This window comes from Mustela lutreola, chromosome 10, assembly GCF_030435805.1.
Source record: "Mustela lutreola isolate mMusLut2 chromosome 10, mMusLut2.pri, whole genome shotgun sequence".
NCBI classification, from domain to species: Eukaryota; Metazoa; Chordata; class Mammalia; order Carnivora; family Mustelidae; genus Mustela; species Mustela lutreola.
Genome location: NC_081299.1, coordinates 25,278,993 through 25,304,328, shown reverse-complemented (window position 1 = coordinate 25,304,328; position 25,336 = coordinate 25,278,993). Strand labels below are relative to the sequence as shown.

Sequence of the window (25,336 nt, the reverse complement as noted above, 5' to 3'; positions counted from 1 at the left end):
GTTTCCCCTAAAAAGTCAGAGGTCTTAGAACACTGACTTTAATTACTCCTTCCCAATTCATACTCTATGGTATGTGTATTTTCATGTTGCCTTTCTCTTGCTCACAAGTAATTATTGCTCTTGTTTAATAAAACTAATGTCCATTTAGATTTACTCACACATTTACTGTTTTGTTCACTATTTCTTCTTGCATATTAGCCCTTCTCTTTGGAATTACTTTCTTTCTGTCCAAAATACATGCTTTAGAATTTATTTTCATGTTAATGACAAACTTTCTTAGTTCTTGTTTGTTTTAAAATGTTTGTTCTTCCCTTGTTATTGAAGGAACACTGCTATTCACTAAGTATTTGATTCTTGTTTGATAATTGTGTTCTCTCTGTACATGGAAATGTTATACCAATGTCTTCTAGCTCCTATTGTTGCTGTAAGTTTATTGTCATTCCTTTGTATGATATTCTTCTGGCTGCTTTTATGGCCTTTTCCTTGTCTTTATTGCTCTGCAGTTTCACAATCAAGTGTCTAGTTCTGGGTATCTTGGCATTCATCCTGATTGACTTCATTAAGCTCTGGGATCTGTAGATTATATCTTTCATCGGTTTGGGGAAATTTTTAGCCATTGTCTTTTCAACTGTTTTCTCTTCTTTATTCTTCTCTGCTCCTGAACACCTGACAGGACATGTTAATCTTTCTCACTTCATCTTCTGTGTTTCTTAACTTATGTAATTTTCTCTCATTCTTTTCACTATTTATCTGAGCTACATCTAACCTCTGTTGAACTCATTCACTGAAGATTTATCTTAATTTCAAATAGCACCATTCATATTTTATGAGATCCTATTTGTTTTTTTTTTAAAGATTTTATTTATTTGTCAGAGAGAGAGAGTGAGCACAGGCAGACAGAATGGCAGGCAGAGACAGAGGGGGAAGCAGGCTCCCTGCCGAGCAAGGAGGACACTGGGATCATGACCTGAGCCGAAGGCAGCTGTTTAACCAACTGAGCCACCCAGGTGTCCCCTATTTGGTTTTTTTAAAAAAGTGTTCTTGATCATATTTTATAGTACTTTGCCTCCTACTCATATGTTCCTTAATTCTTTATGTTAAACGTATTTATTTTATATTCTGTATCTGTTAATCCCAATATCTGAAGTCTTTGCAAGTTTGATTCTGTTGTCTGTTGTTTCTCACTTCTTGCCCCCCAGAGCCATGTTTCCTTCCTTGTCCTGTCTGTAATTCTTGACTATGTGGTTAGAGGCATAAGCTTTTTCTGTGAGACTTCTTTGAGAGCTGGGTAGAGGTGGTTTCTCCCAGAGAGAGTTTACATTTGCTTCTTCCCAGTGCCTGGGGGCATTATCAGTCAGAAACTTCTCATACTAAATTCTCGGTATGAAGGTTTCAACCCACCCAAGTAATGTGCAAACATGTGAATGCAAACTTATTATGAAAGGGTCTCAGAGGAAGTTTTCTGTTTGCTGTACACTCAGTGTCAAGGTCTCAGATAAGTAATCACCCTCCAGATCCACTCAGAGGGCGTTAGTGGCAGATGAGAAGGAAGGCAGTCTTACTTCTCACTAACCCTCACACTATGGGTGCAGCTTTAATTAGCCCAACTGTATTCAGGGAAGTCATACTACAGTCCCCACTTTTGTGGGTCCTGACCCTTGTCTACTGTTCCCTTTTCTCCACAAGGCTCTGAAAGCCAGAGCTCTACTTCACCAGTTTTTAAAAATGCACTCAAAGCCAAGGCCAGCTTCCTGCTCTGAGTCACAGGATTTGGACTCTGAGTATTCTTACTTTATTAGTCTGCCCAGGCTGTCTTAACAAAACAAAATAGTGTGACCTTAACAAGGGGCATTTATATTCTCACAGTTCTGGAAGCTAGAAGTTCACAATCAAGGTGCCAGAAAATTTATTTTCTGGTGAAGCCTCTTCCTAGCCTATAGATGGCCTCCTTCTGACATGGCCTTTCCTCTGTATGCACCCAGAGAGAGAAACTCTCTGGTGTCTTCTGCTCCTCTTAGAAGAACACCAATCCCATCGGATTAGGGCTCCACCCTATGACCTCATTTAACTTTAATTACCTCTGTTAAGGTCCCATCTCCAAATCCCATCACACTGGAGGTTAAGGTTTTAAGAACCAAGACTGAAGAATCATATCTTCCTTCCTGCAGACATCAGGGAAGATGCATAATGTGGTCCTAATCCTAGTCACTGACCCACAGGCGAGATACAGGTGTGTCTGAGGACTGCATGTCCAATCACCCTTGTAATGTGCTCCTCAGTGAAAAGCCTAGTCTCTCCAAGTTCACAGTATTTCTTATGAGATGAGCACTCACTCATTCATTGACTATAGATATGATCTCTGCCCTTGAGGAACATGTACATAGGAAAGATGACAGGCACTTAAATAAAAAACTAGAGTATGGGTAAATGCTGATGGAGGAGTGTCCAGTTTGCTATCATAGAAAATATTGGAAGGGGCCACTAACTGGAATGTCAGGGAACTTTTCACATTCGAGCAGGGTCTGCAAGGATGAGTAGGCTTGGAAATCCGTATCTGAGTGGATGCATGTGCAAAGGCACTGAGGTTTAGAACAACCTCTCAGAACTAAAAGGAATTCAACATGTCTGGGTCAAGATGAGGATGGAAAGTTCACTGGACCCAGATCATATGGAACCTATATGCTCAGCATAGAGCCTTGGGTTTTGTCCTGAAACAGATTTTTAAGAGCAGAATGTTAAATTATTAGTAGTAACAACAATAGTTATGTCTTACTGTATGCATGTCATATGCCATACAGTAGAGAAGGCTGAACTAAGCCTTCTCTATAACTGATTTTATTTCATTCTCTTCATAGCACAATTAATTAGGTGGTAAGAAACCCACATGATAGATGAGGAAACTGAATCATAGATAGATTAATGGGTAGGAAACTGAGCCACTGTCATAGCCAATAAGTAACAGCACCAGGATTTAAACCCAGTCTTTGTGGTTCTACTGCCCATGCTTTCACCAGTTGGACTATGCTGCTGGATGGAACAAGGTCCCAGGAAAAATGGGAGGGCATGGGACTGACAGCACTGAGATCAGCCTTGGAAAAGATGAGGGTCATCCTTTCTTCTGAACAAGAGCAACATCAGGAAGGTCTGAATTTTTGAAATGATTCTGGCAGCAGTGGAGAGGATTTCAGAGGGATCCTGGAAGGAACAAGACCAGTTAGGAGGCAGAAACAGTTACCCAAGTAAGAAAAATGGAGACAATCACCAAGGTTTTGGAAACATGGAGGGGAGAGATATTTAAGAGAACTGTAGGGAATGGAATGCAACTTGGTGACTGACTGGATATGAGGATGGAGGGAGGAGGAAGGTCTTATCCAACATTGTATCCCAGGTGACCAGCACAGTGCCTGGCACATAGTGGACACAAGGAAAACATTGATTCAGTGAGCAAATGAATGATGTGCAATACTTTCTGACTTGGACCAATGGGAGGCTTTAAAAGGAAATGGAAAGGGAGAGACATGCTTTACAGGGTCAAGAGGAAAACATGGTATATTTGAAGTGGCTGTGTTTCATGCAGTGACATTTAGATGTTACCCAGTTGGAAACTGGGTAAATCCGGGTTTAATAGAGAGATTGAGTGTTACCTTCTCAACACTTGGGTGAGAATAGAAGCCTAACGAGTAGACAACACTTCCTGAAGAAAGCAAAGAGAAGAGGAAGATTCCGAATGGATCTGGAAACACCACCCTTAGAGAGAAAAGAAATCCAGTCTAAGACACAGAGGAAGTACAGCGTAAGGTAGGAGGAGAATCATGCCACAGAAGGAGAAAGTTTCCAACCAGAATATGCCTGACAATGGTGGTAAGAAGCAACTGTTGCTGGAAAAGGACAGAAAAGAAACCATTGGCTTTGGCTTTGAAAGAGAACCTTTCAGTGAAGCTTTGAGGACAGAAACAGCCACAAGATGAGGAGAGAATGGGCAGGAAAGGAGGCTCTAGGAGTAAGGAGTCCAGACAGCCACTCTGACAAGTTTCAAGGTGATGTGAAGGAAGGAGCAAGAGCATGAGAGGGAGGTAAAGTGGACAGAAAGCTTAGGGCTACTTAGAGTGTTTGTTTAGAATGTTGGAAACTGGAGTATGTTTGCAGGCTAAGGGCAGAGCAGGTGAAGAGGAAGAGGGTGAGGTTGTAGGAGGATCTGAAGTAAGTGAGAGTCACTTGGGACTGAGAATGCAGGGACTATCTTGCATGGAACAGGAGAAGAAGGATGGTACTAGGAGGAGAAGCTGGGGTTTTGCCTGCAAGCATGCACAGCAGGACAAATGTCTGCCCCTCCTTATGATCCTGAGATGATTACTCATCCCAGGCACCTGGATATCCGTGGACATGAGGACTCTTGCTAGAATTCCATCCTCCTTGTAGGACCTCCTGTGGGCTGAGCTTGAGAGGGAGCTGTGAATGTTCCAGTAACTAGGGCCCCCCAAGGGCTATAAGAATGTCCAAAGAGAAACGAAATTCTCTGGTGTAGAAATGGCCAAGAATATGTCAAGATACCAGCATTGACTGAATACATATGGACCACGCAGCAACACATTGTGAGGATAAGAACTTAACAGTCTTAATGGGGTGGCAGGTGAGGGTTATGTTTCTACTCAGTAAACTAAGAATGAAGCAATTAAAAAATATCCAGGCCATCCTCTTGGAACCTTGGCAGATTCAGGGAGAAGAAAGAAGGCTCAGAGCAAGTGAAGTTGGCCCACTCCAAGTGGCTCCACATTCTCCCTTTGATTGAGATGTCCTTGAAAAATGTAAGCCCCACCTTGGCCATTTGGGCTATCTTAGTTCTTAGAGTCATTCTACTCACAATACTATTTCTTTTTTTAAATTTTTTAAATTTATTTTCAGCGTAACGGTATTCATTGTTTTTTGTACCACACCCAGTGCTCCATGCAATCGATGGCCTCTCCAATACCCACCACCTGGTTCCCCCAACCTTCCACCCCCCACCTCTTCAAAACCCTCAGATTGTTTTCAGATGGCTGTCAGACACATGAAAAAAATGTTCATCATCACTAGCCATCAGGGAGATTCAAATTAAAACCACATTGAGATACCACCTTACACCAGTTAGAATGGCCAGAATTAGCAAGACAGGAAACAACATGTGTTGGAGAGGATGTGGAGAAAGGGGAACCCTCTTACACTGTTGATGGGAATGCAAGTTGGTGCAGCCTCTTTGGAGAACAGTGTGGAGATTCCTCAAGAAATTAAAAATAGAACTTCCCTATGACCCTGCAATTGCACTACTGGGTATTTACCCCAAAGATACAGATGACGTGAAAAGAAGGGCCATCTGTACCCCAATGTTTATAACAGCAATGGCCACGGTCGCCAAACTGTGGAAAGAACCAAGATGCCCTTCAACGGACGAATGAATAAGGAAGATGTGGCCCAAGTATACTATGGAGTATTATGCCTCCATCAGAAAGGATGAATACCCAACTTTTGTAGCAACATGGATGGGACTGGAAGAGATGATGCCGAGTGAAATAAGTCAAGCAGAGAGAGTCAATTATCATATGGTTTCACTTATTTGTGGAGCATAACAAATAGCATGGAGGACAAGGGGAGTTAGAGAGGAGAAGGGAGTTGAGGGAAATTGGAAGGGGAGGTGAATCATGAGAGACTATGGACTCTGAAAAACAGTACTATTTCTAATCTTCAGAAATACCTGGAGAGAACTTAAGACACAAATTCCAGAACTCTTTCCTCCAAGATAGGATTCTGTGGATCTGGGATGGGTGCCTGGAGCCATACCTTGAAAGGGCATGCTGGTGGCTGTGACCAGCCAAGCTTGTGTGCTAAACAATAATCCCCTTGCCTCACAGCAAAGCACACAGAGGGACTCCCCTCCTAGTCCCCCACTCAGGCAGCCCTGGCTTCAACCATGCTGAACTCCTGATTCATAGACACATGCAGTCCTTTCAGACCTCTGTCTGGACACACCAGTCCCAGTGTGCCTTCCCTTCCCCTCTAGGCAAGTTTCTGTCCCTCTTTGACACACAGTCCAAATACCTCCTCTTCTGAGAAGCCCTCTTAATTTCACCAGGTCTTGGTTCTTCCTCCATTCCTACAGCATTGCATCAGCACCTTTTGTCTGTGTATATATCATGTCACACTGGGTTTAGACTCTCCTTCCCGCACAGCCCAAGAGCACCCTGAAAGCAGGGACAGTGCTTGGCACAGGAGGAACATGGCAGATGTTTGAATACATTAATGATTGACAGAGGAGCTCTGTCCCCATGTCACATAGCTCCTCAGGTGTAGCCCTGCCCCCATGGGGCCCTTGGGCTGACTCCTGTCAGAACCTCTCACCTGGGCTTCCCAGAAGACACACTGATGGAATTTCTGCAGTCAGAACTGAAGCCCAGACTCGTGTCCTACCTGCACACATCTGCCTTTCTTTTGCAGCTCCTCAGTATGAACTTGAGACCTATATATAATCTGATTTGTATGTGAACCTCGCTGGGTTTGAGCAGGAAAGTCTATCCACCTATACAAGAGAAGAAGTAAAAGCAAGGCAGATGGGGGGGGTGGCGAGGAAGAGTAGGGGAGGAGGGCATGGACCTGAGAGAGAAAGAAAAGCTCATTTCATGAACTTCAAAGCCAAAGATAACAGGGTTGTTTTTTTTTTTCATTTATTTATTTTCAGCATAACAGTATCATTATTTTTTCACCACACCCAGTGCTCCATGCAATCCGTGCCCTCTATAATACCCAACACCTGGTACCCCAACCTCCCACCCCCCCTCCACTTCAGACCCCTCAGATTGTTTTTCAGAGTCCATAGTCTCTCATGATTCACCTCCACTTCCAATTTCCCCCAACTCCCTTCTCCTCTCTAACTCCCCATGTCCTCCATGCTATTTGTTATGTTCCACAAATAAGTGAAACCATATGATAATTGACTCTCTCTGCTTGACTTATTTCACTCAGCATAATCTCTTCCAGTCCCGTCCATGTTGCTACAAAAGTTGGGTATTCGTCCTTTCTGATGGAGGCATAATACTCCATAACAGGATTATTTTTTATTATTTCCTCCTCCGGGATAACCAGTGTCCTTCTTCCCTTTGTGCATCTGAAGAATTGGGAAATCCCTCTCTGGGCAAATGATTGCTTGCTAGTGAAAATGCCAGGAACACATTTGTTAGCCCATTTGCTCACTCAGTTATTCATTCAGCTAACATTGACTTGTGCCCACTCTGTGCTGGGCCTTGTATGAGATGCTAGCTGGCCACCAGAGGACTTTCCTCTAAGTACCCCCAAGCCCATTCCTCATCACCCCTTAATGGCCTCCTCCAAGTCCTCAACCTGATTCTGTTCCTCTCACAATTGTCCTCACCTCACATCACCTCTGGGCATTCCTCTCTCCCCACACCTGGCTGTGATCTTGGTATCCTCACACCCCCTCTTCTGTTCTTGAAGGCAAGCCCTGGTCCTCCTCTAGCCAGGACTTTCTGTGGCCCTCATATTGTTCCATCTGTTTGCTTCCCCAACTCCAGCACCCATCACACTCTATGGTGTTTTCCATAGACTCATGCATCTCCTCTTCTAGACTGTGGGATCTCTCAGAGCAGTGGCCATGTTTAACTTGCCTATTGTTGCCTCTCCAAAACCCAGCACCTGGCAAGTGCATTTTAACTATTGAATGACTACATGAATAAATGAAATCATCAGTCAGTGAGTAAAGAGCCAATGAATGGATGAACAGGTTTACTACTCTCCTAACTTAAGGGGCCATATAATAACAGTGTATAAGCCAGATGTGGCCCAAGGGCCATGGTTCTCCAACCCCTGAAAATTCCAGAACATCTGAAAGTTTTCCGTCTCTGCCCTGAGCTTTCTTTCCCAGCCTCCTCAAGGGTGCTGGAGACTGTCATGTTTTAACTCCTGAGGTTAAGGTCAGCTTCCCACTGGCCTCCCCTCTTCCCCACACTGGACCTCAGCAAGGTCCAGCCAGAAATCATTATGCAGGCTGTGCCCAAGAAAAGAATATTCCCTTCCTTTCATGGAGCTAATGGTCAAACTGACAGCAGAATTCATAAGCCAAGGCTGGTTCAGCCAAGGTCAGCCCTCAGGGGCTCAGAGAAGTGCTCTGAGGAGGAAAAGGGGAAATGAGACTAGGGCAGAGCATTGTAGAATGGAGCTCTAACTAGCTAGGAAAGCCATTTCAGCCTAGGTTGTCCTTGCCAAGGTGCTAAGCTTTATCCTGATGGAAAGATGAAAAGTCTTTCTTCAGAACCTGTAGCTCTTAGGCTGTGATTGGCTATGAACTACAGAAAATGCCTCCACAGAAGCTGAAACAAAACACAGTTTATTTCCCCATATACCAAAGGTCCAGAGGTGAGGAGTCCAGGGCTGGTTTAGCAGTTCCTTCAGTGTCTCCAGCACCTTCGGGTTTTCCCTCTGCCATTCTCTGTGTGCCATTCTCTCTTCTCATGATCACAAGAAGGCTGCTCCAGCTCAGTCCTCACATGTGCATTCCAGGAAAGCAAGGAGAAAGAGGTAGGAAAATCCCATGAGGGCTCTTCAGCTGTGTGTCATTGCCCAGAACCCACTACTTAGCTGTCCTTAGCTCTGAGGTTAGCTAAGTATGTTGTCTCTCTCCAAACTCAGAGTTCTGTTAAATATGGATAAAAAAAAGGGAGAGACATTGAAAAAACCACTGTCCATGTCTGTCACAGAATCCCAAAACATGAAATAGATCAGAAGGAACTGCTTTGGTAAGAGCAGGGCTGTACTGACTCTGGCTCCTGCTCTCCCTTGGTTCATGGCTGCTTAGGTAACTTTATGTAACTTTGGGGTACCTGGGAACCCAGTTTGAATCTCGCTCTATGCCAGAGGTCAGCAAACCTTTTCTGTAAAGAGCCAGATAATAAATATTTTAGGCTTTGAAGACCATGTGAAGTTTTTGTTACACATTTTTCTTTGTAGTGCTTTGTTTTTTTTAAACCTTTAAAAATGTAACACTTCCTAATTCAAGGGACCATATAATAACAGTCCATAAACCAGATGTGGCCCAAGGGCCATGGTTCTCCAACCCCTGCTCTAAAGGATCCTGGGGCACAGAGTTTGGGTACAGAGTGAAGGATGGCAGCAGAGACTGGGAGCCCAACAAGGAGGCTCTTAGAAAAATTCGGTCTCTGGACAAAACTGTCTCAGGTTAGGTCTTTTGGACTCCAGCTTCAAAAAAAAAAAAAAAAAATGCCTGTGAGCTGTCAGATCCTCTGCAGCCTCCCCAAGACATTGGGCACAGGCTGGCAGGCCCAGGATCTCAGTCCTTTGGGTGATCTCAGGCAGTGTTCAGGAAGCAAGGGCTGTCTCCAGGATCCAGGGAGGGCACTCCCTTTGCTGTTGCTCCCATCCCCCACTGTTCCAGGAAGGCAGCTATATGCTGAGGCTATGGTCTCCAGACCCCTGGCCCTGGCCCACCCCCCCATCCCCACACTGTGCACCAAACACAAGCTCAGGCTCCCTCGAAGCCCTCCTGCCATTCCCAGGCCTGGGAGTAGCCTCCCGGCAAGTCTCCCTGCCAACAGTTCTCCCTTCCATGCTGAGGTGTAGCTTCCCCTCGTCTTCACCATCAAGTCCAGCCCATCCATTCAGGCCCGCCAGGTATAAGCCAACTACAGACTCAGCCAGGCTGTTCTCACCCTCCACCCCTCTCCTGCTCCAGCTGCCTGCCCTACTTTTTGCTCCCAGTTCACCGCTCACCACATCTCCTGCACGGAACCCCCACCCTTCTCCATCCTGTGAGGCCCAGCGCACCCACCTCCTCCACATACCCCCTCTCGTCTCCCCCTTCTTTGTGATCCCCAGCACTCACCGCCTGCCCCATGCTCTCAGCTTTGGGATTCTGTTCTACATTGCTAGGCAAGTGAGATAACTTCTGGGGAACAGCTGGCTCGGTGCTTGGCACATGGCAGATGCTCAGTAATTACATCCTAGATGATGGGTTCATTTATCCTTTTATCTGATGGGTGTAAATTGGGTATCTGAGCCATGTACAAATATGCCTCTTTGATCACGCCTATTTCATGTGCTGCCACTCTCCTTGCCTCAGAAAGACACTTTGCGAGTTTGATTGATCTGCATGTCAGTTAATGAGTCATTATAGGTTCCTGCCTTTAAACAAAGGCCAAAGAGAGGAGAAAAAAAAAAAATGAAAGCATCAGTACATGGTGCACGGGGGGACTGTCCCAACACTGCAATGTTATGTCTGTCGTACAGTCTACTTGGTGTAATTAGCCCCTGCGTTAGGGTCAGAGGCTCTAAAATATTGTTCACATCAATGGCTGCTCTGACCAGTGATGTGAATCATTTTATGGCTCTGGGTTCTGGCCTTCAAAGCAGTATTTTCCCATCATAGACATAATAATCCCACACTCCCTCTTTTGGAGGTGGCTCGCTAAGCCAGTATCCTCTGCCCCGAGGCTGGCTGCAAGGGGGTCATGGTGGCAAGAGGGTGCCTCCAGGACCATCACTCCCTGCAGAGACCAGGCCCCTCCTCCTGCAGAAGGCACTGCACCCTTGCACTATTTTATACGCATCAAGTGTTTGCCAGGCTGCTGGGATTCAGCAAAAGAGCTTAGGGAAGGTTTGAGAGGGTCAGTTGTGGTCCCTACCTGGTGGACCCGAGACCTCGCTAGAGCTGCTGTGAGGCAGTGAGTGACAAAGAGTCTGGCCTCTGGCTGCTGGTGAGGCCCAGTTCTACCACTCAGCTGTGTGATCTTAGGCAAGTGGCATAACATCTCTGTGCCTGGGCTTTTCCATTTGTAAAATGGAGGTATTTGTAGTTGCGGTTGTTGTGAGTTTCCCTGAACTGATGTGTCCTAACTGCCCCAAACAGTGTCGAGCATGTGGTAGAGGGTCCATGCTTGTAAGAGAACTTGATCAAGAACTATGATTAAGTGTCTCAAAGAATTTCGTTGACCGGGAGTCAACAGGCTTGCCCCTCTGGGCTCAAACTAGTTCATTGCTTGATTTTTTAAATTGTGTGCATGCTGTCTATGGGTACATTCATGCTACAGCAGCATAGGTGTCTGCACAGGGCAAAATAATTACTCTGTGGGCCTTTACAGAAATGGTTTGCCAGTCTTTGTTCTAGACAGTAACTCTGGTGGGGGACCGAGGGCCTAGCCATTGTTCCATGCAGGAAAACCAGAAACGGTTTGGAAAACATTCTCTGGTTCAGCACTATCTAAGTCCCTGGACTGTGGCTGGTACAGTGACAGGCAGGGGCATCAGAGGCAGGAAGACTGGTCCCTACTCCCCCTACCCCCCCAGAAGTTCCCGGTGTAGTGGAGGAGCGGGTAAACAGATTAGTACCAGAGCGGTAGGTAAATGCGGACCCAGAGGTGAGGGAGGGGTATGGGAGCACCTGGTGAAGACAGGGCCTGGGGGAAGAGACGTTGCTAGCAGAGCCAGCAGGGAAGGAGGGGTCTGTGCAAACCACAGTTGGAACTGGCCAGTATAAGGGGGTACCCAGGAGCTCAGGGAGCCACACTGACTTGCAATGGGGAGGGCCGCAGGGAGCAGATACACTGGGCCCCTCAGTGTGTGTCTGGCTTAGAGATGGTGATGTCAGGACAGGACCAGGACCAGGGAGGGTGAGAGGAGAAGGAGATTCCGGGCCGAGCAGATGGTCCTGTGGTGATGCCGTGGGCCATCAGGGAGTGAGAGGGGTGAGCTGGCCTAAAATGGGACAACCACAGGGGTAAAGGCATCCCCACTCACTGCTGACTGTTCTGTGCCATTCCTCCTTCCTAACACACCCCAGCTGTTGCCTGCTGCAGGCCTACCTCCCCACTCCCCCATGTGACTGCCACAGCCCAGAGATCGCTCTCCTTTAAAGCATCCTTTAACCTTTCTTCCAACCAGTGCCACTCATCTCCTCCGCTATCCTGTTCTGTGCTCGCAGGTGTTCTTATACAGAGATGCTCATAAGAACGCCATGCCCAGTATGGAGGGGCCTCGGACATGGCAGCTGGGCTGATGAACCAGTGTAGCAGACGGTGGCTTCTGAGGTCCCTGAGGGCACTGGGGGTGAGGCTGTACCAGCACCCTAGCAGTATGTAGGTTCCCATAGAGGAGGCCTTCACAATAGGGAACATCTATCCATAGAATTCTCTATTTCTTGAGCTGTACAACAGAACACAGAGTAACATCTTCAGCCTTCCCACTGGAGATGGAAGCTCTTCATCACACTGGAGCTGCAGATGAGTGGATAGAGAAGATGTGGACAATGTCTGCAGTGGAGTATTACTCACCCCTTAAAAAGAATGTCATCTTGCCATTTGTAAGGACGTAGGTGGATCTAGAGAGTATACTACTGAGCAAAACAAGTCAGTCAGAGAAAGACTATACCATGTGATTTCATTTATACATGGAATTCAAGACACGAAACAATCATAGGGTGAGAAAAAAGAGAGGCAAACCAAGAAACAGACTCTAGAGAACAGCCTGATGGTTACCAGAAGCCGGGGGGGGGGGGGGGAATAGGGTATGGGATTGAGGGGCACCCTTGCTATGCTGACCACCGGGTATTGTATGGAAGTGTGGTATCACTGTATTGTATCCCTAAAACTGATATTACTCTGAATGTTCACTAACTGGAATTTAAATAAAAACTTAAAAAAAAAAAAAACGGAACAGGCAAAAAGAAGCCCAGAGTAACCATTAGGAGTGGAGCCTCCCCGTGTCCCATTTTGTGCATGGCAATACCTCTCACTCTTCCAGGGACCCACAGGTCATCCTGAATCCCTCCCCGTCCCTTGGTCCCCACACCCACACAGTCACAAAGCCCTGAACACTGCCAGGACCTGTCGGTGTTTTCCATGCCCACCGCCTTCCTCTACTGCCCACCTAGACGGAGCTCTCCCTACCGCCTCTGGCCTCCCTCCTGCCACACCGGTTTCCACACCAGCAGCCAGACTGACATTTTTCTAAAACACTAATGTGCCACTGCCACCCACTTTTTGAAACTTTTCTTAATGCCCCTGCCAAGATAAACTTCAACTCTTTGGGCCACGGGAGATTTTTAAGACCTTTCAGACTTAGCTCCAAGTAAATTTCTTAAGTTCTGGACCTTCCTGTGTCCCCTCCTTGCACTGAGGCCCAGCCACATTGTCCCCCAGAATGAAACAGCTAGCAGCTGTGCTCACTGTGCAGACCTTCCACCAACAGATAACAAATACTCGTTCTGGAATGTCCCATTTCTGCCCAAACTCAGGCCCTATGCATCTGACTCTTCAGGACAGGTCCTTCCCTCTGCCAGCACCCCCTGTGGCCTGACCGTCTTCCGAAGCCTTCAGAACCCTCAGACAGCCCCCACCGCAGGCTCCATGAGCCCCCGGCTTCTCTGTGCACCTACAGCCGTCTTTGGAATACCTGCCACCCAGCAGAGGCTTGGTGGTTCTCAGTGTATGTTCTGTCTCCCCTGCTCACCAAGGGCAGAGGCTGTGCTCACTGTTGAGACCTGAAACGTGATGGATGCTTAGGAAATATTGTAGAAGGCAGAACTAAAATGAATTAAGAGAGAAGAATTTTGTTGAAACCTCCTTCCTGGACCATTCATTTATTCAATGAATAAACAAAAAAGGATAGAGAAAGGCAGGCAGAGGAGGGGCTAAAAGAAACTTCTGCAGGTCCCTGGGGGCAGGTAAGATGGCTGAGATTCGGGGCACCTGGGTGGCTCATTGGGTTAAGGCCTCTGCCTTCGGCTCAGGTCATGATCCCAGGATTCTGGGATCGAGCCCCGCGTCGAGCTCTCTGCTCAGCAAGGAGCCTGCTTCCTCCTCTCTCTCTGCCTGCCTCTCTGGCTACTTGTGATCTCTGTCTGTCAAATAAATAAAATCTTTAAAAAAAAAAAAAAAAAAAAAAAGATGGCTGAGATTCCACATGTAACCTAAAATATTGCCACGAAGTCCAGGGGGACTTCTGTGCATTAAAGCATGAAGAGAGAATCTAATCTTCTCACAGGCAGCCAGATGTGCCTGATGTTGTCATGGCAGCCCCCAGAATTTCCCAGATGTGCTGTGAACATCTCTGGAAAACATCAGGGGACCCCAGAGGCTGTAAGGCCTGGAGAGAAAGTTCACACTCCAAAAGGTGGTGTGGAAATGCTTCGTTTGGATCAGAGGCTGTGTGGGGTGGTGTCCCAGGGACCCTGGGCTTCGGAACCTAAGGAGGGAACTCCTCACAGCTGTATGAGTGTCTCCCGGCAGCCCCTGCCTGCTCCCTAACCCCGTGATCCCTCCCCAGGTGATCAAGCTGGCCTTTGAGGACTTTGACTTGGAGAGGGGCTACGACACCCTGACGGTCGGGGACGGCGGGCAGGACGGGGACCAGAAAACTGTTCTCTACGTGTAAGTGAAGCAGGGCTCTGGTCCGGAGGGTGGGGAGCACATGGCCCTGGCCTAGGGGTGGTGGGATGGTACACTGCACCCTGTCTGGTCCCCAGGGTCACACCACATTAAGCCCAGGGGTGTGGTGGAAGGAAACAGCCCCTCTACTCTGGTGGAAGGAAACAGAGCCCTGGCCACATTCTCTCTAGGAAGTTCCAGGAGAAGTGGGCAGAAGGAACTGTTTCTCAGGGAGGATGGGGATTTGAGGTTCTGGGTGTGCACCTGGAGCATTCCACGTGGTGAGCTGCTGCTTCATGCAGCTCCTTCCTCCGCCACCCACTAGTTTCTCCTCAAGCCCATGTCTATCTGTGGAAGTCTGACTCCAGACAGAGATGGTCCAGAAGTGTGCTGCTGACCTCCCTGTGTGCTCAGAACTCTCTGGGAAATGAGCTGTTTCAGGGATTTGGGACCCTGTGCACACAGTGGCCACAATTCCTGAGCCAGGAAAGGCTTGTGTCACATGGTCTACCAAGGGAGAGGATAATGCGCTATCCTAGGATTCCGTTCTGTTGGATCTTCCTTTGCCTGCCACCATCAGCCTGACATAAACACAGGAGAACACTCCTGTTCAGTACATGTGGTCCAGCTCAGACGGCCTGATCTCGCTCATCTCCCTTGCCCAGATAGGGGGGTTGGGAGCAGGGAAGCTTTCCCACACATCAAACATCCACTGCTTGCACAGGCTCCAGGAAGGGAACTTGCACATCAGATATCTCATTTAGTTGTGTCATTATCCCCATTTAACAGGTGGAGAAACTAAGGCCTAAACATTGCAAAGCTGGTTGGTGGCAGAACCAGCACTTGAGTTCATGCCTTTTGATTTCAGTCCAGGACAGCATCCCGTGCCAGTGCTCTTCCCCACCAGGCTAGCCCCAGGCCAGTGCCCTTTAGTTTTCATGCTGAAGGAGAAATGGCTCTTCAGTCCTAGCTGCTTTGTGCAGGAGCTGTTCTGTTCTGGATGCTTCCCACATCTTCCCCACAGCTGCCAGAGAAATTCTGTCAGGGCAGTTAAGTGACTCACGACGTTACCCTTGGAATCAGGTGGCATGGCTGATACTTGAAATTTCTTATGAGAAAGGAATGAGATGTGAGCCTGGAGGACATCCTCCTTCTGGCCCACTCCACTGTATGAATCAGGGTTCTCCAGAGAAACAGAACAAATAGGATATACACAGAAAGCCAGGAATTTATTATAAGGAATTAGTTCACGTGCTAATGTACACTGACAAGTCCCAGGATCTGCAGGGTGAGTCGGCAAGCTGTGACCTAGGAGAGCTGATGATGTAGTTTTAGTGCAAAGGCCAGCAGGCTCTAGACCTGGAAGAGCTGATGTTTCTGTTCAAGTCAAAGGCAGGAAAAAAGGGAAGGAAAAAAAAAAAAAAAGCAATGTCCCAGATGGAAGTCAGGCAGGCAGAAAGAATTCTCTTTTACTTGGGAGAGGGTTAGTCTTTTTGTTCCATGTTTCTTCATCTGATTAGATGAGACCCATCTATATGGGGTAGGGCAATCTGCTTTACTCAGTCTACCAATTAAAATGTTAAAGTCATCCAGAGCCATCTTCACAGAAACAGTCAGAATTATGTTTTTCCAGATATCTGGGTATCCCATGACCCAGGCAAAATGACATATAAAATTAGCCATCATACTCAATTCCTCTTCTGGTGTATCTGCCATCTCTCACCTGCCTTATATGGTCCCTCAGCTTGGTATGCTCAGAAGGCCAGGATCCTGGCTCTGTCTCCTCTCAGGACAAAAATCCCAGGATGCTCTGTCAGAGAACCTTAGAAGAGCAGAGCCAGAAAGATTCTTATAACCCGTTCCCCTCATTTAACTCAAAATGAAAAATCCCAGAGTGGCTCAGTCCCTTGCCCATGGCCCCATGGCAAATGAATGACTGATCCAGGGTTTATACCCAAGTCTCTGTAAGTTTTGAGAAAGCTCTCAAGGGCGCCTGGGTGGCTCAGTAGTTAAGCCGCTGCCTTCGGCTCAGGTCATGATCTCAGGGTCCTGGGATCGAGTCCCGCATCGGACTCTCTGCTCAGCAGGGAGCCTTCTTCCTCCTCTCTCTCTCTCTGCCTGCCTCTCTGCCTACTTGTGATTTCTCTCTGTCAAATAAATAAATAAAATCTTTAAAAAAAAAAAAAAAAGAGAGAGAGAGAAAGCTCTCAATAAGTCCTATAACAGCCCAGGGCTCTCCCCCCAACTCTTAGATCTCCATAGGCCAGCATCCATCTCAGACTTCAGGGAAACATATGCAGAATGGTTGGCCTCCTTTGTTGTCATGATTGGGTCAAATGGACTCTGCCATCCTAGAGTTAGGAGCCAGCCCTGGCTTGGCCGCAATCCTTACTCCCTGCAGAATGCCAGTACCCTAGTCTGGCAATGTCACATGGGCCAGTCCAATGTACCCAGGTGTCTCCCCCAGCCCCACACCCACAGCACTCACATTGTGCCTTATCATCTCATACAGCCAACTCAGTGCCCCCCACAACCTTTAAGACCCCAGAATGGAGTAGAGATTAAGATCCATTAATCCAATCACACCATCCACCACCACCCCCCTGGTCTGTGCTAGTGATCTGTTTGGTCTCAGCAGCAAGAAGAAACCAGGTTTCTTCTGGAAAGCCCAGCCTCTGCTGTGGACTCTGGCTCTGCCACTCTCCATCAGGCTGACCTTGGGAAAGCCACCACCCATTTTCCACCCTTGTCTTCTCATCTGTAACATGGGGGTAACACAGCCCCTATCTCACTGGGCTACTGGGATCATTAAATAAGATAACGGAGGGAAAATTATCTGGCTTGGATAGGTATTCCGTAAATGTGAACTCAATCCTCCCCATGTCTAAACTCTATTCTTCAGAAAGTATGTGGCCGCAGAGGGAAGGCTGCACTTTAAGCCTTTCTTCATATAGGGAAGCTGATATTTCCATATAGAGCTGAAAGAGATGTCTTATTAAAAAAAGTGGCTGGGCTTGACTGGGGAAATGGGTTTCTGTCTCTGTCTTTTCTTTGGTAGTTCACATGAGAGATCAGAGATGGCAGGTGTGTAGATACCCCTTCAGTCGATCAGGCTACAGCTAACCCCGGCCCCTGAGAAAGCAAGGACCCAGGTCTTCCTCGAGAGCCCAGGGGTCTGGGCTAGGGGGTCACCCGTAAACACAAGTCTTGCCCGTGGCTGGAGGGGAGAGGTGATGAGTCTCTCAGCCACTGGAGCACCCGTCATTGGGCTCCAGTATTAAACAGAGTGGGGCCCAAATTCACCTGACAGGGCAGGGCTCCTAGTCATTCTGTGGGGTGCCAGAGTGGGGGGCACTTCTCTAAATCTTGCTGTCCTGACAGCCTGACAGGTACGTCGGTCCCAGATCTCATTGTCAGCACCAACCATCAAATGTGGCTCCTCTTCCAAACTGATGGCAGCGGCAGCTCCCTGGGATTCAAGGCTTCTTATGAAGGTAACTGCAGCTGGAGGGGGGGCTGATCCACTCACTCTGGAGTCAGATTTGGGGTCCAGATGTGCGTCAGCAAGCTCTGGGTTCGAATTCTGATTGTGTCCCACGCTAACTTCCTCTCCGTAAGCACATTACTTGACTTGTCTGAGCCTCAACTTGATTTGGCCAGTGGTTCTCCTGGATTGTTTTGAGGATTATCTGGGATAAATCACTTGTGTAGACCTTTAAAAGACCCCATAGACTTCTGGAGCTTCCCAAGCTGCCATACTTGGGTGTCATAGAGCTGAGTGATGCACACAGGGCTAGGGACAGATACACACCATTGGTGACCCGAGGATGATACAAAAGAGGGTGCCCTGAATCTCACTGGGAGCCAGCATCAAGGGAACAGTGAACTCTGGGCCCAGGATACTTCCACCATCCACCTACTGTGTGCTTCCAGATTTCCCATTGGTGATGACTGCTAATGCCAACCCCCGCAGAAAGGGGAGCAGAAGCCATCCCCAAGCATTTGGTTAGCAGATTTGGTAGGTGGCAGAGCCTAGCCCAGCACTCAGGAAACAGACACATCAGATCTGAGACCTTGCAAGGGTCTGCACTTCAGTGGTGAGACAGAGGAGGAAACATACGCTATTATTAAAGCAAGACATCTGTGGCAAACAGCTAGTGGGAGCACAGAGAAAGGGGCGGTCATCCTGTGTGTGACATCCGGAAAGGTTCTATCAAGAAAGTGAGCCATGAGTCTTGAAAATGACTCAGAGAGACAGGGGCCAGAGGATGAGGGAGAGAAGGTTTTTCCCCACCCCTGTTCAGAGACCTGATGATTCTACATGAGATGAGTTGGGGGTAATAACTCCAAAAGGCTCTTACTCTGCTCAGTGTGAGCCCCCCCACCCCAGGGGTCTGGGGTTCCACCTGGACCAAGACCTGTACTCTGTCTCCAAGCTAGGTACACAGGAGTTCTCTCAGTTTTGCCCAGCTGCTTGGATAAAGGACCACACACTGAGGGGCAGCTTAAAACAACAGAACTCTATTCTCTCCCAGTTCAGGAGGCTAGGACAGTGGAGGTCCTGTTCTAAGAACAGGAGGCACATATCAAGTGGAGACAACAGCAGCCAGAGCACCAATGGGGGGACAAGTGCTGAGTTCACATCCTGGTTCTGTCCCTTTCTAGCCCCATGGCAGGTCAGGGAGCCTCTCTGGGGCTCTGTTTCTTCACCTGGGACATGGAGGTGATAATACGCCCAGGGCTTCTGTGAAGAGTAAGTGTGGTCAAGGATGTGAAACTAAGAATTGCACAGCAATTATGGGTGACTAATGAGTGAGGACACAGGTAGGTAAGCAAATGGTTCTTCGGGTACATAGAGTTACACACACACAGATGGGGGATGGCAGAGAGAAATCAGGATTCAGGCCAAGCTCTGACACTCGCTACTTGGAAAATGGGAATGGATTCGGACTCAGGGTTTCAAAAGTTTCCCTCATGTCTGAAGTTCTCTGGATGTTCAGCAGTGAATGTTTCCAGAAGTGGGGATGAATTATCCTATGTGCCACCCACCTGCCCTTATTCTGTCCATATTTTATCAATGGCGTGGTTAAGCCATAAATAGCATGAGCCGGAAAGGGGGACGACAGTATAGCAGTGAGCAAACAACGTGCAGAAAGACCTCAGTTGGGTAGAGCTCCTGGCTAAGTCACCAGGATGAGAGCAAGTGAGAATAAATAGCAAGTCCTCTGTGAATGTTTGAGAACTTAGCAGCTAGAATTTACCCCAGGGAGTCAGTGGTGCTGGTTTCTCGTTCTGACCAGGCATCGAGAATTGGACCTAATTGTGGGGACCCTTGATACCATGCTGGGAGAGAACTGAAGTCAAACCCTGTGAGAAAGGTTAAGAGCCCCCTGAAAATGCATCTGGGAGAAGAGTGGGCTCAGGGGAGAGCTGAGAGCTGCGTCTAAATATTTGAAGGGCTGTTATGTAGGAAAGAGGAATTAGATTTGTTTGGCATAGTTTCACCGGAAAAGAAAGGAACAGAACATTGAATGCCTGTTTTGTGCCGGAAACTTAAGCTAACTTTCTCAAGGTTTTCAAACTGTCATGCATACATTTGGGGTACCCTCAGGGATCACCAAGTTTAGGTAGGGTGTGCCTAACAGGGCAGGCTCTGATCCTGCCTCCATGCTTTCTCCTTTCTTCTCTTCTGTTCCTTGTAAGCCTTCTTTTAAGAAAGGATTTGTAGCTAAACACGTTTGTGAAACTGCTTCATCTTATCCAGTGTGACAGCTAGCCGATGGCTGCTGTTTTGTAACTGAGGAATTTGGAACTCAAGGGTGGAATGTCCTGCCTGGGGTCACACAAAGTCTGGGACCTGGAAGAGCCAAGATTCAACTCCATGTCTCACTGGCTTCAAAGCCCATGATGTTTCCCCCCTCTACCAGGGGTCTCCAAAGTGACAGAATTTCAATTCCTTTTAAAATCTTAGAAGCCAACACTGTGCCCCAGTTACATGGGCCATATGGCATGAGCCCAGGCTCCTCATTACAACCAGTTGGGGTTTTGTTCATCATGTGTCCACCGTGGCCAGAGGTAATGATGAGCCTGTCACATGACCAGCATGACGCTGGGTGCTGGAACCTCAGCAGGAGCATCACAGACTAGAACAGAAAACTAAAGCAGTCTGAAAATATCCGCGGTGGGACTTTTAGTCACAGACTAGGTGTCAGCAGGACCTCTGCTCAGACTTGTGACAGATTAGGAAGAGAGTCTGGCATTACCTTACATCATTAATCCAAGGGTCTACGTGTGTCCTGCTCACAGAGGCAGGTGAAGATGAAACAAACTCCGAAATTGGACCAGATCGGATGAATCCCAGCGTGGTCCCCGCTGTGGGATTGGCCAAGTCCTGTGGTCTGTCGGAGCCTCAGTTTCCTACTTATAAAATGGAAAGAATAGTGGCAACCTTAACGCCTTGTGAAGAAAGTGAAATAGAGTCCCAGAGAGCTCCTTGCACAGTGTCTGGCTCAGAGAAGTGTCTTCCCTTGGGACCACTGAGGTTCCTCTGCACGTGAGGCCTCCGTGATCAGCACTGTTTCCCACTCCAGGGTGTGTCCTCTTCTGCCAGGGAACACTTGGCTCCCTCACTGTCTTGTAGGTGGCCTGGCACTACGTCCCTGCCTCCCACCTGCACTACACACCCCAGACTGCCTGAGAAATGAGATGGTTCACTCTAGCTGCAGCAGAGGGCAGGGAGGCAGAAGTGGCAGGAGAAAGATCCAAGTGACTGAGAACCTTGAGACCTCATGAAGAGTTTGCACTTTGTCCACAGGGAAGAAGAACTTGGGCAAGTTTAAATGTAGAGATTTAAATGTAGGGAATTAAAAGTTTGGATGTAGGGAATGTACCTTCCCCTTCGTGTCCCTTCCACCCTCGACCTTTTATTGGAGGGTAAAAGCTGTCCATTTCTTGCCTTCACGGTGAGGAGCCTCTACTATGAATAAAGCTGGGTCGGTTAAGTCCCCTGGCATCCCAATGTGATTACCCATCTTCCTCTCTGGGCTTCTGCCACCTGCAACCTCCTGCTCGTCTGCTACCCCTCTGGCTGCTCCCTCACAGCTCCTGCATGGCCCCCACAGAGCAGGCACTTCCCCAGGGTCTCTCCTATTTTCCATCCTCTTTTTCTAGAACCTTCCACAGTGGATTGCATCTACTCCCATGGCTTCCCTCTCAATCTAAACACTGGCGACTTCCAAATCTATTCCCCATTTGCATATCAGTCTCTCTGTGACACATTTTATACACTTCTTCCTCAGCCATCTCAAACCCAAGGCATGTGTGCTAGTCTGCTCTTGGGTGGACATAACAAAAATACCATAGACCAGGAGCTGAAACAGAAATTTATTTTGTCACAGTTCTGAAGGCGAGAAATCCAAGGTCAAAGTTCTGGCTGATCCAATTTCTAGTCTGGGCAGCCTTGTCACTGTCCTCGCGTGACTTTTCCTTGGTACTCGCACAGGGAGAGAGGGAGGGAGCGCGAGCTTGCTGGTGTCGCTTCTTATAAGGACGCTCATCCTTTTGGATATGGGCCCCACCCCGATGGCCTCATTTAGCCTTGATTACTTCCTTAGAGGCCCTGCCTCCAAATCCAGAACCTTTGAGGTCAGAACTTTTCCATATGCTATACGAGTTTGAGGGAGGCACAAACGTTCAGTCTATAACTCCATCCAAACTGAGCTCACCATCTCCATTTACAGTAATTCTAAGCCACATTCTGGCTCTTGAGAACACATTCTAGGCAGAAGTATAGAATGTCCATCTCTTCAGGCCTGCAGGGCTGAGCCCAGTGCCTGGCACACAGAGTGTGCTTAGAAAAGCTCTCAGATTAAGTTGTGATGACTTCTACACAAACACAATCAAGCACCCTTCCTTCACACCCTCTCAACTTCCTAGCACTCAGATACAGGAGCCAGGCACTCTCCACTGTCCCCATTGCTTTGGGGTCAGACAGACCTAATCTATAATCCCCATTGCGCTGTGTGTGGTCTTAGCCAGTCCTTCCACATCTTTGAGCCTGGGTACTCTCACTTGTGAAGAGGGACTGATAAACACTGATCTCACGGCGCGGGGGGGGGGGGGGGGGGGGTTCCTGAGGGCTTGGTGTCATGAACGTCCCAACATAGGGCCAGCATTTAGGAAACACTCATTTAAAATCCCGCTCTCTCCCCTGCTTCCTTAGGCTTGTAGCCCCTCTTGCAACCTGCACCCAAAGCTTCAGAATGACCTCCATCCACATTCTAGTCCTCCTTTTATTCAGATTCTGGGGAATCTCATACAGGATAGACATCCTGGCTCAGCGATAGGAAGGTAACTGTGATATAGATGTTCTGTAGGTAGCATGAGGCATCCGTGGATAAAGAATGCTCCAGGGCACTTCTGGCCCCATCATCATCAATATACCCTCTGCCCCAGCTCAGGTAAAGAGAAGCTTCCTTGGGACAGACAGGTAGCACTACAGTATCACTCCACCCCCCCCCCATTAAAAGTGTGAGCCCCTAGGTGGGAAAATTGGGGGACTTATTTTCTAGAAATTCTTCCAGTTCTGCTTGTCACAATTGCAGGTCAGGGCTGGGGAGAGGACTCAGGCATCATTAAAATCTGAGTACTCGGAGCCTAAAAATTCAGTCCCCCTCCATGGGGGCAGCCAGCTGTAGGAAATGCATTCATAGTTGCAATTGCTTTGCTTCCCAGTAGAACAAGAAATATTTAAGGAACAGGCAATTAGCACTTACCAGAAACATTATAAAATTACATACAACTTGCTAACAAGTTTTAGCATCAATCTGGGAGTCTCCTCGCTTCCTGACTCAGAGCCTGGAATCTGGCAGCCTAATGCTAAATCTGGGGATTTGACTGGCACAGGGGAGGAAGGAGCCGAGACCTTGACCCTGGAGACATCAAGAATCAGGGCATGACAAACTATGAAGAAAGGACACCCAACAGCAGGGACTCACCTTGGAAATGAGGTCATCTTGTATTCAACATTATCTAAGCCCCTACTGTGTGTTGCAGACACTGTTCAGTTCATGGGGACCATGAAGACAAGAAAACAATCTGTGCCTTCACCTCAGCCATAGCAATGTTCAGTAGAGTCGAGAAAGTGCAAGAAGATGGGGAAATATCAAGGAGGGGCCACTAACCTTGCTTGAGGGCATCAGGGATGGCTCCCTGGAGGAGCAGGTATCTGAAACGAAGACTTGCATAAAGGAGGAAAAGAAGTTGGTCAGATATCCCTGAGAGTTTGAACATAAAGTCTGAGAGAGAGCAAGTAGGTAGAACACAAGCAAGACTAGCCCGCTGCTGGCAATGCCACCATCCCCTTCCCTGGAATTTAACTCTGCCAGGGAGCCCAGGTGAGCTTCCTGGAAGTGATGGCCATGATCTGGGCTGGAAAGAAGACCAAGGGCAACAGACCTGCAATACTGGCTCCACTCCTTTTTGGACCCTGCCTTGCCTCAAGCACGAGGCCATTTTCTACCTCAAGTCCATTATTTCACTATTTTCAGGACACCTCTTCTTTTGATTTGCTCCCCATGAGCAAATGGGCCCAAATCTCTCAGTTTTGGTCAGAAACAACACCAGGCATGTTCCTAAGACACTCAGAGTTTCCCTGAGACCCTTAAAGCGTTCTCAGGCACTGGGAGCTGGGGTTTTGTTGGAGACAGGCAGCAGTTGCCTGTTCTCAGGAAAGCCCAGTGGGATCCACGCCGTAACCAAGTCTGTCCTGGCCCGCGGGGGCGGCAAGCAGCAGAGGATGCTGTACCATTAAAATTTGGCAGGCGACAAGTGCAGCAGCAGTCTGCAATAAACTGGCATTATGATACTGAAGAGAAAATTGGCAGGAAGTAATTTGTCCGTGAGATATACTCTCAAAATACATGGGCTTCTGCTGATAGCAAGCTTCAGTGTGGGGCTAATGCAAACAGCTTGGAGGTAAGCCTGATGCTCTACGCATCCACGTTCACCCCTGGTTCCTAACCTCCTTCAGCTGTGACATCCCCATGATAGTGTTGTGGAGGAAGGAGTTGGAGTGGGAAGCACGTCACCCACTTCATCCACCCCTGTCTGCGTCCCATTTGTGCCAGCCTTTGCGAGGAGAAGCACAAACACCGAAATGCACCTAGAGGCAGAGGTGCTGTGTCCCTTGCCTCTGGCTTCCCTTCCCATCAGAAGCAGAAAAGTGGAGTGGGATTGTTCTGAGCAAATCCATGAGATCCAGGCATGCCTTAGGGTTGTCTCAAACACCAAAGATGTCTCAGACTCTCAGGAATTTGTGCTAATTGAACAATAGGTTGGGCAGCTCAGCATGCCTCAGACGCTGTTCTTGGTTCTGGAGCTACAAAGGGCAGAAGAGATGGGACCCTTGGCTTTGAGCAGCTCACAGCCTCCAAAACAACACATAGATGACTCGTCAGTCATTGACCCAGGCCTTCATGATATCCCTGAGACCCTCTCTGTGGCCTCCTCTCTCTTCACTGTCACGTCCTGCCACAGTGAATTTTTTTTTTAAAGATTTTATTTATTTATTTGACAGACAGAGATCACAAGTAGGCAGAGAGGCAGGCAGAGAGAGAGGAGGAAGCAGGCACTCCATGGAGCAGAGAGCTCAATGCGGAGCTCAATCCCACGACCCTGGGATCATGGCCTGAGCCAAAAGCAGAGGCTTTAAACCACTGAGCCACCCAGGTGCCCCCACAGTGAATTGCTAACTGTTCTCCAGATACTACACTCTCCCTTCCTCCTTCCTGCTTCTTTCTTTCCATCCTTCCTTCTACCTGCCCCTCTTCATCCTGTACCCTTCTAGAAGCTGGGAGGATAGACATATCAAAAACAGTCTTTGTCCTCAAGAAACTTGCTATTTAACAGGGAGAAAC

General features: G+C 48.0%; 1 protein-coding gene across 1 annotated transcript in view; it reads left to right on the top strand.

Annotated features, from left to right (window-relative positions):
- The window catches only part of CSMD2 (CUB and Sushi multiple domains 2), a 616,179-nt gene that overhangs the window by 329,954 nt on the left and 260,889 nt on the right, over positions 1-25,336 (top strand). Inside the window, exons 11-12 of the mRNA XM_059136925.1 lie at positions 14,320-14,423; positions 17,802-17,914. Of these exons, the coding sequence (XP_058992908.1) occupies positions 14,320-14,423; positions 17,802-17,914 (217 nt within the window). The remainder of the gene's footprint in view (positions 1-14,319; positions 14,424-17,801; positions 17,915-25,336) is intronic.